The sequence below is a fragment of the Nipponia nippon genome, unplaced genomic scaffold (assembly GCF_047370975.1).
Source record: "Nipponia nippon isolate SJK-2023a ecotype South Korea unplaced genomic scaffold, ASM4737097v1 scaffold_1, whole genome shotgun sequence".
In the NCBI taxonomy this organism is placed as follows: Eukaryota; Metazoa; Chordata; class Aves; order Pelecaniformes; family Threskiornithidae; genus Nipponia; species Nipponia nippon.
This window is the reverse complement of record NW_028262290.1, coordinates 99,342,630-99,357,116: the sequence shown is the minus strand read 5'-3', so window position 1 is coordinate 99,357,116 and position 14,487 is coordinate 99,342,630. Positions and strand designations below refer to the sequence as shown.

Here is a 14,487-nt window from a genome sequence, read left to right as displayed (position 1 = left end):
CTGTGATGAAAAGTGGTATGGAGAAGTTTCATGAAACTACAAGCGAGTTGAGGTTTTATGATGTTTGTCCCATCTCTACCTTGTACAGAAACTAAACTGTAGTTTTATACTTAAGCTTTTCAGCGTTTAACTTTGTACAAACGACTGCAGATACATTTGTTTCAATGGCTTCACGTAGTAAATAAAATCCCTCCAAAGGCTATAGGAAAACTTCTGAAGTTCAGTTCGCAAAAAAATCTTTTACTTTAGTGTCTTCACTTGATGGCCTAGCATCTCAGAAGTGGGTATCCAAGATGTACAGCTGGGAGGCTCGATAGCTGTGGAAGTCTACAGTGGGGCTTCCGAATCGGGCAGCACTGACATGTGTGGTTAAGCTCTCTCCTGTATGGGAAAGCTCTTCTGAACCTGAGCCTTGGTGCCTCAACACGGACAATGGTACTTTTAAGCGTGCAGTCTTGAACTTTGGCCTACAGCTTTTTGGATCAAAGTGAACTCTTCGCATAAATTTTTGTCTAGGTTTCTGTTCTCTATACGCCTCGTTGCTAATACAGAAGTCCTACACTTAAAATCCTGAAACCAATAGTTGCCAAAGTGTGGGCTGCCATTAACGCCATGAGCACAGAATCCCTCTGACTGTAGTATTGCTGGAAAGACAAAGCGTATTTTTTGAATTTTATTATTGTACAGTTGAGAAATAAGGGTTCATAAATGATTTAAATTCTGAAAATGTTCAGCCAGTTAGACTATTAATCTTCACACACTTTTCGAATTTCTTTGCGTGTAATCATTTATAACAAGGCTGAATGTAATGGGGTTTTTTTTGTACTCAATAAATGTCTTTCACAAAAATGTAAATCAATTTTGATGATCTGACATTTGCTTAAATGTATAGTAAAAAAAAAAAAAACTTATACAGAAACAAGGTTGTCGTCTTTATCTCATCTGGCAGAAACTATTCCAGCCTGATTCAGCAGGCCTCTCTACTTTAAAGATACTATTGCTGAAATGTGTGTCCTTGCACCAGGATAAGATTTTATATCTTCTGTGAGGTTGGTTTTTGTTTTTGTTTTGTTTTGTTTTTTTGCTCTGAACTATCTTAGCGTAAAGAACACTTTTTAATTTGCAATTAAAAACATCAAAAGTTTCCAAGTCATGCTTAAAAGCGGTAAGTCACTTTTGTCAAGTTTTTTGTTGGGTTTTTGGATGGATTTTCTACAAATATTTGAACTGCCTTGTGATTTTTATGTAAATATACTAGTCAGTTTTAATTATGTGGGTCAGGAAGTGTTTTTAAGATGAGTGACTCCCAAGTATAAACATTTTTTGTAGTGTAAATTCTAATGAAAACTTACAAAAGGATAGTGTACTTCTATTTCTTGTATATATGCATTACTTTCCACTTTGGAATTGCGCAGATGGAATGGAAATGAACTCGGCATCCTTCAAATACTTTGTTTAAATCTCTTAACTACAACTCAGTGTAGTCCTCAACAGAGAAGAAATGTCTGAGCTGTGTCCCTGCTAATCCATACCACTCTGGCTGCAGCTGATAGAAGATTCCAGTTTGTTCTACACCTGGGGGAAAGGCTGCAAGACAGTACTAAAAGGTAAATAAAATGTCCTGCTTATCCTGATGCTATTGGATTAAAAACACAGCTGATCAGGACTCTAAATCCTGTATAGAGATGTTCATAAAAAATAGAAACTGGCTAACTGGATAAAAGGTAACTGAATAAAGTGTTCAGGTGTATACCTTCCAGATGCTTAAGATTATGTTCTGACCATTGTATTCTGGAAAAATAGTCCTAATGTCTTGATTTGATTGCTTACAGCATAATTCCTACAGTCCTGTTTATTGGTTCCTCTGTTTAGTTAAGTCTTTGCTATTCAGTATTTTGGTTGGTGACCTGCAAAACCACACAAATTAACCTGAATGACTTGCTTATATAAACTACTATTCTTATGAGTGAGGTTGGCACTTGAGGTAACAGTGTATGGGCCCTGTAGGAGAAAGAAGATGGAGAGGGCTAGGTGGGGACAGGGAAGAGTAGGAATTTTGAGTGAAGAGAGGTTACGCGTCTTCAGGAGAAGACCTGAGTTGGAGTTATGCAGTAACCCATGGTATACTGCCCAGGCACGTCTAACAAAGACGAAATTAGGAAGACACAACTTTTAAGTGCCATCCCACTTTTTTCCAGACGCTCTCGACTAATAACCTTCTTGGACCTGAGTGGGCTGCTAATAGCATGTGTTCTTTCTGCATTATCCTGTTACAAGGCGTATGACAAAGCAAGATCTATGAATGTCTGGGTTTTGATTAGCCACTGCTGAGCTGGACTTAAAAATAACCCTTTTGGATTATTGTCTGTGTGCTGTGCATACATGTGTCGCTGTCAGCAAAGGCATAAGAGAGCAATTTGTCTGCTGTAGGGATGTTCTCGTTTTTTTGTGATAACAAAACTAGAGTGTATTTTTTTGATAGTCAGATGCAAAAGGAGAGGCTGTATGTAATTGGATTGAGAGAAAGTCACAGAGAAACGGGGCCTGGAGCAGTTGTGGAATCTCTGTTGTTAGAGATGTTCAGAACTCAACCTGGCAGGGCCCTGAGCAACCAGCTCCATGTTGGCCCTCTTCCGAGTAAGGGCTGAAACCAGATGATCTCCAGAGGTCCTGGGGATCAGAGGATGGCAATATTACATAACTTGCCCTGCCTTTTCACCTGACCTTGTTCACTGGACTGCACTCAGTCAAAGACTTGCTACTTCACTTTTATTTCTGATCTGAGTTTTAGACAGCTGGGCTAAAAGGAAAAAAAAATTCCCTCACACCAACTGTTTTTTGAAGGACTGTCATTCTTTGGGGGAGTGTGATGGAATCTACTGATTTGTACTTTATTTTAAAAGCAGCATTAGTATTTTGTTTCCATTTTAAAGATTGTCATTCTTAAACTGAAGTTAACATTTTTCAAGACCAGTATCACGTGTAACAAAAATAATTTCCTGCAGGGAGTTAGCATTAGGAGAACAAAGCACATCCTCAGGGTACAAACTTTGAGCTGCTAATCAAGTTAGGGGAAAGCAGTGAATCTTCCACACAGTATTGCTTTCAGTGGTTCAGACCTACATGTGTCACTGGCTGAAATAAACTTTCAAAGGGAGTAGGAATATTGGGGTTTGTTTTAGTTGCCTGCAGTCAGACTTACACTAAATGAACATCTAACCCCCCATTCAAGAAGAACAATGTAGATAATTGTTATCAGAATTTGTTTGTATTTTGAATGTTCTGGGTATGTACTCAGGCTTGCACATGCTTACAGTCATCTGTGCTAGAAGGAAGCTCAGTGAAAAGCATTAAGTGGTTCTCTGGTGATTTTTCTGGCTACTTTAAAATTATGGGCAGTGCTTCTAAACAATTATCATTTTAGCTTAAATTTTCTCTGGCTAAGGAAAATAATCTGATACAAGCTTATGAATTGCTTTGTAAACCTGAGGCAAAAGACACTATTATGGTATTGTCCAAATGAGCAAAGTTAGTACTTAGCTGTAGAGCAGCACTTCTGAGGAATTGTCTAACTGTAGGAATATACTAAAATGAAATCTTAATATCAAATGTAACAAAAAGGCAGGCTTAGCTACTAGTTTAAAGAAAAAAAAACCAACTGAAACATGGGCATCCTGTGGATACTTTCCAGTTTTATTCTGCTGCCATAACATAGTCACACAGAAGAGTTGAAGTGTAACAGATCATGCTCTGCATTCAAATATTTTTGATAACATTTAAACAAATCTACTCAAAGAAAACATTCCCCCTTTCTTTATTCGCAGGGAATAAATTAAACACAAAAGAAACACATACATGCTTGAAATAAATTTTAACATAGGTATTAAAAAAATTTTTGGGAAACATTAATTAAAGAATGAAGTCTCAGAACCAGCCTGATGTTCTTATACATTTTAAATGAACGTAAATTAAAATGGAACATACTTATTTTATTTACTCCTCAAACTTAAGTGCAGCACAACACAGTTTAAGTGCCCTGGCACCAAAATAATATACAAATAATTAATAGACTAGGCCATTGGTAAATTTATCATTTGTTATCCTTTTTTTTTTTAATGCTATAAGAAGTGTGCAGCAGCTAAAGCCAAACGTGACAGTATTTGTTCATGTCTGTCGCTAGAATATAGCATTTATCTACCTGCAAAGTTGTAGATAGATTTAAAACCCCAAGTACAAATTAACAGGATGGACGTATACACTTAAAATTAAGCATGTTCAAACAAAACTTTGGACTGCAGAAATGGATGCTGAGCTCAACTTTCCAGACAGTTCCTACCTAAAATGTGATGTGTTTATATGTTGTTATTAAGCTGACTGAAGTTTTAACCAAGGTCAGCTGAAGCAGCCATTGAATACAATGTTTTGGACTTGTGGTAATAAGCTTTTTTCCCACCTTCAGAAGGTTCTCTCCTAACGATTTTGTCATATATGATAAAGAAGCTTGGAACTCAAACATATGCAGCTCTCAATCTTTCCTAGTTATGCTATAAGTTGGCCTGTAAGATGTGAAATTAACAAAGTGCAAATGATTACCAAAAGCAAAATCTGACGCTTGATTATCTTTTACCATCAGAGGATTTTGTCTTACTTCTCATAGCCTTTAAATTACAATTTAATACTTGGAAATACTTTAGAACTGTACATACTAGCATTTATGTAGAGGAAAATTATGAACAGTTACACTTTTCCTATTAATCCATATAATTCAGCTTTAAGAAGCAGAACAGAATATATATCTGAAAAACATCTAGTTATATAAACATCTTCACCTTGTAAATTAGAGATTAAATAAAGGTATTTAACAATATCATAGCTACTCTAAAAACAAAATATTAGGTATTTAAAAAGAAGAATTGCGTTTATTCAGTAGGATTTTTCTTAAGGTTGCTTGTTGTTTTTTATTTTTTTTCCCCAAGGATACAGCTTAATAGAAATAAACACTGTAACTCAAAAAAAATTGCTGTGTCATTCTTAAATGAAGAGATTAAAAAAAAAAAAGAGCCTATGCATGACAATGAGGGGGGAAAAGAAGTGCTTACTTTCCTTCCAGAAATCATGAGGTCTATGCAATAAAATTATAGGGAAGGTGTGGGGGAAGAGATCTAAAAGTTGTTTTTGTTTTTTTTTTTCATTAATAATATTTTAGTGGAACAGTATTACAACAGATATCCTGGTTGTGTCTGCCTTATTTCTACTGAAAAATACTTTATTTTCCTCTCTGTCCCATGGAAAAGCTAATAGATAGATGCTTAGCCCTTACTGAATTACTCCCTCAAGTTGTTTTTAATAATACTTTAATAATAAAAGGAAAAAAAAAAACTTCAAGTCAAAGTGCAAGCCACCTTGTTTCAGCCCTTCATAAAAGTGTTTGTTAGACTTTTTCCTCATTCATCTTCACTTATTTTTGAAATATAAAAGCTGAATGAGCCATTAGGAACTTACAGTCCTTCACCCTGCACTGTGCACTCATATCACTAGATAGTTCCTCTACTCAGCCCAAATGAATTTGGAAGTTTGTTTCCAAAATAATCATAGAAATATAGTATTTTTTAAAGCTGTCCTGTTTCTACATCATCAGAAGCACTAAGCAAATCTAAACTTAGCCTATTATTGTAACAAGGATTTCTCTGAATAAGTAGGAGAGAGAATATTTCAAAGTTTTTTAAAGTAATGTAAAAGTTAATTTTTTCAAGTTTTTATTAGCTACAATAACCTTTCTATGATTGCACTGTAAACTGTTCCAGCTATCTGATTTAAAGGAACAAACTTGGTATTCCAAAGCCCACTTAGTGGAGGCTAAGAATATAAAAAATATTATAGAAAAGGTTATTGGTTGCAAGTGGAAACAATTATAGTTGAGTTCCTTCCTATAATAATTCTAGAATTTGTCTAGGCTATTTGGGCTTTTGGGAGCAAGTTTGAAATCCTATGAGCATAATCAACCTGAGAAGCACAGTCAGTGGAAAATTCCCATCATCATTACTAACTGCCAGCATTTTTAATGCTGTATGTTCACTTAGTCTTGTTTTAATCTGACCTTCTGAAATGAAGGTTTACAATAGCATGACTTGAGCCACACAGAAGAGGACTCTCAACAAAAGTTCTGTTAGTTAAGCTGTGGCCAGGGACTCCAATGTCACTCTTGCTAGTAATACCTTAGCTGGAAAAAAACCCCAACAATACGTATCACCAGGGCTTAAAAGGGGGGTGGGGGAGAAAGAGGAATAGGAAGATGAAGATTTTATCTTCAGGTACCATATTCTATTTAAGTACCACTTAGGAAAAAGGCAGCATATAGGAAACTTGAAGATAGTTTTACCCACAGAAAACAATTAAAAATATATATATGAACACAAAATTTCAGTACTTAAAATGCTGCTATTTTGCTTGCTTCTCGAACCCCACTCAAGTAAGCTCCTGTAACGGTCTGAGGAAAGTGCCTGTTTGTAGCCTGTATTTAAAAAGAAAAAAAAAGTGAATTGTTTCTAAAACTATTAGAACAAATAAAATTTCAGTTTATAAGATCAGTTTTGTTTTCCTTAAGCATATACCAACATTTTTAAAAGCCATGGAAAATACTTCTTAGAAAGGATGTAGGAGGAAATGCTTAAGATTTTTAGCATCTTCAAAATTTGCAAGCAAGTCAACTAGCAAAATTAGTAGTCTGTTTTGCCATCTGGACTTTGGTGGGGCGGGTAAGTTCTGTTCCAGTATAGAATGCACCTGTACCATCAGCAGCATGCATTTGTTATGTTAGCCACAAATAGAGTAACAGAAAGAGAATTGGACTAAAAATACAAGTGGATTGTATAGTCTTGTCATGTTCTGCACTTATTGGTTATGCAGTTCACTCCTGACCTGAAATATCTGGCAGACTTTCCGTGCCCAGTAATTATATGAGTAAAGAGGGTTCTGTGTCAAAATCAAGAAACATTAGCATATTTGTGTAACAGAATATTTATATGCTGCCTCTGGATTAATGGTGTCGGTTAGCAAAAGACGCTCTTTCACAAGAAATAGTTCCCCAATAACCGTAATCAACAGTAACAAAGATCCTTACCTCACCAGCAAAAAAAATTTTTCCTTGTATGTCTTCAGCTATAATGTCATAAGCTTCGCCGCTGCCACCTGTTTTTACAAAACTATATGCCATCTGGAGCCAAGGGTCTTTGCTCCATCGAGTAACAAAAAACTTCACTGGGTCAGGAACCTCCTGCATAATCAAAGTAAAAGTTATGCACTGCAAAGAAAAGCTCATAATTGCATAGCTTTTTCTCATAAACAGTTTCTTGTAGTCTTTTTAGAGTACGTAGTATTATTACGACACAGATTAGATCACGTTCCAGAATGCTGTTCCAATTTTCTTTATTATACTATTAACCAGAAAGATAATTTTGTTTGCTAGGCTTGCTTGATGTCTGAAACATCATAGTTGCACTGTTTTGAATGCAACAAATCTGGATATTGTAAAATACCTAGAACTATACATGAGGAAAAAAAATTCTTGAAATACATATATACTCTTGCAAACAGATAAAATACCAATATCAACGTCATTTAACATGTTTGCATGTATAATGTAAGCACTTTCTGTCTTGGTAAGGCATGACGCTTTGGTGCTTCTAGCTTGTTAAATCTCAAAACGTAATCTTCATTTTGGAGATAATTTTATTCCAATGGAGAAGTAACATTACTTATCTGAGATCAGAAAATGAGCTGGCTTGAAAATTAGGTTCAGGGAGAAAACAAAAAAACAGAAAGTCAGAGTGTCTGCAGCTAAGCCATGACAGTAATACTGGGTATTCTTTGTCACATTGCAGCATGCAAGTTCCACACAATCCTACCAAAAAGAGCCTGGATAACAATTGTATGAAGGCTCAGTCAACTACAGCTGTGTCTTGCTCTTGAGGGGCTTGTGACAAGTAAACAGAAGCACCCCTGCTTGCCTCTTACACAACATCTGGTATCAACAAATAGACTGTTCCATTCAGGTAGCCCATCAGAGACTAAAGCTCAAGCAACCGAGACAATGGCTAGCCAAGTGTGGCAAGTTTCACGGACATCCCAGAAGAAGTTCTGGTACACCCCTGGAAGCTATCTTGTCTTTGAAAATCCTGCTGCATTGCGGACAGATGACTGAAATTCACAACTGCTATAAACCACGGAGACAGACACGAAAATCACTCTCCTAGACTAGAGTGGCACCAAAACCAAAGACCTGTTTGCTACCTCGACGTTCTCATGAGATCGAAATAGCAGGTATGTGGACTTACATTGCACATGATTCTGGTAATTGTAAAGCCATTACCAAAGGTATGTTTTGTAGGAAAAGTCGGGCTTTCAGATGCTGAAGTTTTTCCAAGATCATTAATCCTAACATCTGAACCATCAGTAAAACTTGAGAGATCACTCATGAACATTAACACAAGCATTCCTTGGGATCTAACTGCTCTAAGTAATTTAACTAAGGCATTACTGTCTATAGAGCGGAATGCAAATAACATTGCTAAGTGATAGTCTTCTGCTTGCCCCAGATTTCTCCTATTTTCCTATTAATTTTTATCCAGATGATGAGCTGAGGGAAGGAAAAAAGGTAGACATTTTTATCTAATGTTTTTTTACAGTCAGGATGTAGGGCCCTTGATAGATCCTTTTGACTGTACCTCCATCCCAAGACAGCTCAGGAAGGGTTGTTTCTTATTAGAAGAGTAAGGGATTTGTTTGGTTTGGGGGTGGGGGTGGAGGTGGTGTAATTTCAGTTGCTTTTTACATGGAGGGAGGGGGAATCACAATCAAATTCATCTCGCTTAAAGCTTATATGATGTATTGGAAGCAGCGATGACCGAAAAAAAAAGTTTGGAAAAAGCGACAGCTAAGAAGTGTATTTGTGTTACCTGCCTGAAATACTGATTTTAATTAATTTTCCTTTCTAAAAGCACTTTAAAGGATGATAGTTCATTTCTGTTTTTCAATTCATTACCATTTTCCTTCACACAGATCTAAGATAATTCAATTCACATTCTTCACACAAGAGACCAAACATTGTGTTTTAGTGTACCTCAAAGGAAGCATATTCTCTCAAACTGACACGAAAACCAGTTTAAAACGTCAAAGGTTTTCCTATACATTGTGAAGTAATACAATTGAAAGCTTTACCTCTGTTGGCAAGTTAATTCATCTCTTAAGAGGCTTCTCTTACCTGTTCCTTAAACAGCTCTCGAAGTACAGTCATACACTGTTGCAGTACTTGTTTATCATCTAAATTCTTAATGGTTGTCACAGCATCTCCAGTGACCACTGACATTAAAATGCTTTGTTTGCCCTAAAAACAAGACATTAACATATAATTTTGAAATTATTAGATTATTAAAGTATTTCTTGAAGAGTCCCTTTTAGTTGGTACTGACAAAGAGATTTTCAGCTGCAAAGCAACTTTTGTTCTAGAGGAAATGGGTTTGATTCCTTAGAAGAAAGGGTGCATATTCTATGGTATTTATGCTCAAGTTACTAACATCCTCTGATGCCTTGTTCCCAGATCTGTGTTACGGTCAGTCCCTTTTACAACTTGCTGAATTACCTGAAAACTTCCTGTCTACCTATTTAGAGGCTACACCAAAAGATTGGACATTTATAGTGTGTCGTCGTGACAGACCTCTTAAGCTCCAGTTCCGAGCCAAAATTCCACCTCAACTGTACTCCAGTTTCAAAAGGTGGTAACAGAGAGAATCTATTTAAATACTAGTTAAGACATGTTTTGGATTAGCCAGTACTAGGTTCCTACCAACAGATTTTGGCCCAAGAAATGAAAGCTCAATTCTACTGATGTTTCCTTCCACTTCAAGACATCTGCTACCATGCAGAAGTTTCAAAGATGAAGTGGTGACTATAGAATAGCACACAGGTTCAAGTCCTTTAAAAGAACTCTCCCTCTCTTCTTTATAAAGGCCGTTCTTCTGTTACTAAACTTGATAGCTAGCAGAGAATAGCTGTCAAGCAAATAAAGCATTATATGTAGTGTCTCTGGACAGCACCAGCACACTGGACCACGTGTAGAATGAGCTTAAAAGTACTGAAAACTTCTTTAAGGAAAGTAATATACAGGTACAGATAGTGTAGTAACAGAGCACCATCTTCACAGGCTGGTTTCCTTTTGGAGTAAGCCATAAGGTTACAAAATGGCCTTTTAATTGCTGCCAAGTAGTAAGCAGCAGTTGTAAAAGCATGAAAAGGTAAGATTAATGTGTCTGCTTGGACCTGGCAGGGAAGAGAAACATGATGTCAATGCACTGGTTTGAATTTGTTTTGAAATTCATGAGTTTGGGACTGACCCTACAGACCTCAGTTTCATACAAAACCTAGCGTTTGTCTTTTCTTCTGCCCCTCCATAGTTATTCAGGCTAGTGCAAGCTGTTAAGTGTTAATAAGCCAGCATGATCTTTTTAGCAGGATTTTTAGCTGATTTTAATAAGGGAACAGAAGTCCTAAACTGGAAGCGACTGGTAAACTTTTTCCCATATTCATACCTCTATAGTCAGGTATTACAGACTTGTTTTCAAGATAGTTTGAGAATAAAAGTATTAAACTTGCTCGTATATTATTTTGTATCCAAATGTAGGAAAGCATTCCCATTTATTACAATGAAGTATCAATCAGCTTTTTCTTGATAAATAACACTGCTTCCACTTCTTTAAACGGTTGTGGGGGTGGGGGGGAAGAAGAAAACTTTCATTGTTCAGTAATTATTGCACCTAGATTCCAAACTGAATTTCTGAAGGGCCAACAGAAAATAGAGCTAGATACCTCTGGATCCATGTCATAGAAAACACTAAAGAGCCCACGTTGGCTGGAATTGGGTGGAACATGACCAAAAAAATCAGCTCCTTGAATTTTACTGTCCCAAAATCTATAAGGAAACTGCAAGGCAATCTAGAGAGAGAGAGAGAGATGGAATTAAAGCATTTCATACCACAAAACTCATAACTGGATATGGTACATGATGTTCTTCTAATTCTTTTTCCCTTTTCCACTCCATTAGGGACACCCAGTTCTATGAGAGGGTCTCAGAGAATATATGGGCCTGTTCTCCAAGGGGAAGGAAAAAAATCCGCTAGTCTCACAAATTGCAAATGCACAGACAGTATCAAATTCACAATGAAATTCACTATGGCAAATGCTGAAGAAATTCAGCAGAATTTTTACAAACCTAACGTAGAACTTAGTGATCCCCATCCTGGGGGGGGGGGGTGGTGGTGGTGTCTGAATCTTGCCTTTAAATTTCAACATTGTTATAATGCTCTTTCTGGCATTCCTTCTGTTACTGTTCTGTTCTAAGCATACATCTTAGTATGGATCTTTTCAGGAGAAGCGTTTTTTGCATGGGGAAAGGCTAGGAGATTTTACACTGGTCAAATACACAACTTCCAGTATTCTTCTGAAATAGTTTATGTATTTATTAGGTGAAAAGGTCCTGGAATAGGCATATTATTAGAATTTTGGAAGATCTAAAACCATCATGAAGGCTCTCTCAGAATTAGGCACAAAACGTTTAAGTCGTGAAGTGATTCTGCAAACAATTTCTTTAAAACCCCATCAAGTTGGGAAATCTAAGAAACGGAAATACATATGATCCCCAATAGCCTTTTGCTCTTCTGGGCTACAAGTAAAACCAAATGCATAATAAATCCTGAGAAATACGCAGCAAAAGCAACAGGGACAAAGCAGCCAATGTTTCTATGAAAAGAAAATGAATTATAATCTGAAATTACTTACCTTCTCAATGATTCCTGCTCCCAAACTATTAACGGCTTTAATTTTTTTTTCTGACAGTGGAGGATTAAACTGAATGGCATTTTTCTGAAGAAGGGCCAGTGGTACAGTCACTAATACCTGAAAGAAATAATTACAACAGTAGCAAAAGCTGAATACTGCACTTAAGCCTCACAGCATCCTCTTAACTATCTTGGATTATTCTTGTAGGATGCAGCATAATACTCACCAGACATCTCTAGATTAGTGTCTGGTTTTACTCCCCATTAATGGGAAGCACATGCCTTACGTTCAGGTGAGAACAGATCCTGCAGTTCACTGGTTTGAAGTTCAGTATGTTGAATTGCTTGTATCAGAGTGGCTAACCATGCTGCTGATTTTAATACCTCCTGTAAATTATAGTTAATGGCTCTCAGATTAACAAAACTGTTTTTTTGAAAGGAGAGAAGATGGTCATTGTTTCGGTTTGGTTTTTCTTCTCCTTAACAGATCCCTTCTCTTTAAAATATGCTCAGTAACACTGTTGATGTCAATCCAATCTTGATCAAGTTTATGTATCATTTTAAAAATTACTAAAAGCTAAATTACGCAGCGTGAAGTAGGTGGGGATACAGGGAATAAGGGAGACTGAGAAGTACGGGTTGTCAAGTCCTGCATACCAAAGGGAAAAATTTTAACAGGGCAGATTCACATGCTAAATGGGGTAAAGCTGAGCAGGGAATGGAACCAGAAAATATAACTGTCACTTCAAAGACCAGATAAAAATCTACTTGCTTCACATTTTTAGTACTACCTTTATAGTGCTTAATTCTTCCAATCAACTAGTACTACTCAAAACTCAAGCATGCTTAATGAAAAATAGGCTCTAGGACATCCAAATATGGGTCACTAGAATATATAAGTTTTCATCTTTGAGTGGGGAGAAATTGGACTAAATAGTCTTCTGAGGTGGAGAAAAAAAAAAAAAAAAAGACAAAAAGGACATGTACTGTCGTCAGTATTGTTCTTGTGTTCCCTAAAATCCCTAAAATCTTGAAGCATATTGGCTACCTTTTGTGTTGTCCACACTGTTCCATCTGTAGTAGTGACCTGTACTTCTTCACCAGAATAGTCAATACTCTGTACCTATTGAAAGACAAATTGAAGATCACACTACAAAATCTACATATGCAGCATGAATTTAGGCAAGAATAGCTAATATAGCATCAGTCTGCAAACTAGAAATTGAAGAACACAAATTTCCAGAGAAATATTGAAAGAAAAAAAAATAGACTCCATGGAAGCTGAAAAAGAAAAATCATCATGATTCTAACATATAAGCTCATCATATCGTAATATTTAAGTACTGATAGTCCTCAAAGAAGATTTCCAGAAATGCTGAAATCGTCCTCTCTTTTCTTAAAGACAAGTCAAAATAATCACAGGCACAGATTTGCCTGGTCCAAAAGAATACAAAGAGATGACTGGGTGCTTCAAAGCAATCCAAGACAGGCACTGCATCAACATTTTCCAGACTCACTGGGAAATTCAGCCGGATGTCCAGCCCTTCTGCCAATTTATCAATCACAGTAGAATATCCCACAGTTAGTAGAGTGTGATCTCCAGCAAACTGGGCAAAAAATTCATTGTGGTCCCATGAGCGTGCAGATACCTGTGGACAGAACATAACTAGCTGTCTCTACTGGTGAGGTGACAGGGGTACTAGCACAAGTCCCACACTAGAAGCAGCCACCCTAATTCCCTTCACAACTAGAAAAAAAAAAAAAAAAAGTGTAGCACCAGAATGTATGGCAATGCTGACAAGAGCAAATGGCTTATTTACCTAAGGCCACTATACAACATAGGAATTGCTGAATTAAGAAATGTCATAATATGGGTTGGTCACTAGCAGGTAATTTATAGTTCTGCTTGGTAGAGAAAACAAGGAAAGTAGTACAAAAATTCAGGTGGATTGCAGTGTATTTATTTCAGTTTTCTGTCTCTACCAAAGAAATCTGATTTTACAGCCTTAAGATTTCAAATAAAAATGGAAAATATTTTATTTCCCAACTTTAAGGGGAAAATAAGATACAAAAAAATCTCAATGGAGTTTTTCTGTCACTCTGGAAGTTCTTCCATAGTATCTTCTTTTGACCTTCTCCTCCCACCGCTGCAAACTCAGAGTACAATAGTGATATTTGCACTAAGCAATCACCACTTAGCAGTGAAAAATCTGAAGCAGTTCTCAAACTGCTACTCAAATGCCAATTCCTATCACTGCAGTTGCATTTGCCTCACATTTTGATTTTAAAATTGAAGGTAAGATAGACTTTAACATTTTTCTTATTTCCCCTGGGTGCTTGTGAAGTGCAAAAGCTTGACATATCAAAATATTTTCGATTGACTGCCCTGGTATAGCATTGTCTTGCAGATTTTTGTTATGTTCTTATATGCTTCTCAGTTCAGATCAGATTTGTGCATCTGCACATACCAATCAGCTGTCCCACTACTATGCTGCAGTTGACGCTAAACATCTTTAACCCAAGCAACAGGACTGAGGAAATAATGCACTGCAAACAACATCATACTTAGATATTTCCTGAACCTGCTTGGTTAAAATTGAAGTAACGAGGAAAGCCAAGTATCACATAGTCAACAGAATACCTAGAGTGGTGAACTGGG

At 36.7% G+C, this 14,487-nt stretch overlaps 2 protein-coding genes across 6 annotated transcripts in view; one reads left to right on the top strand and one right to left on the bottom strand.

The window, feature by feature from the left end:
* Nucleotides 1–78: 78 nt before the first annotated feature.
* The window catches only part of TPMT (thiopurine S-methyltransferase), a 39,678-nt gene continuing 25,269 nt past the window's right edge, over nucleotides 79–14,487 (top strand). Inside the window, exons 1-2 of the mRNA XM_087764606.1 lie at nucleotides 79–1,607; nucleotides 7,881–8,319. The gene's annotated coding sequence lies outside the window, so the exon portion shown is untranslated. The remainder of the gene's footprint in view (nucleotides 1,608–7,880; nucleotides 8,320–14,487) is intronic.
* KDM1B (lysine demethylase 1B) overlaps nucleotides 3,673–14,487 on the bottom strand; it is a 31,054-nt gene continuing 20,239 nt past the window's right edge. For all 5 annotated transcript variants that reach the window (XM_087764502.1, XM_087764509.1, XM_087764519.1 and 2 more), the window contains 7 exons: nucleotides 13,346–13,477; nucleotides 12,877–12,951; nucleotides 11,830–11,946; nucleotides 10,861–10,986; nucleotides 9,260–9,382; nucleotides 7,121–7,273; nucleotides 3,673–6,511 (listed from right to left, as the gene is read on the bottom strand). In XM_087764502.1, the coding sequence (XP_087620628.1) occupies nucleotides 6,428–6,511; nucleotides 7,121–7,273; nucleotides 9,260–9,382; nucleotides 10,861–10,986; nucleotides 11,830–11,946; nucleotides 12,877–12,951; nucleotides 13,346–13,477 (810 nt within the window). In that variant the 3' untranslated portion in view covers nucleotides 3,673–6,427. The remainder of the gene's footprint in view (nucleotides 6,512–7,120; nucleotides 7,274–9,259; nucleotides 9,383–10,860; nucleotides 10,987–11,829; nucleotides 11,947–12,876; nucleotides 12,952–13,345; nucleotides 13,478–14,487) is intronic.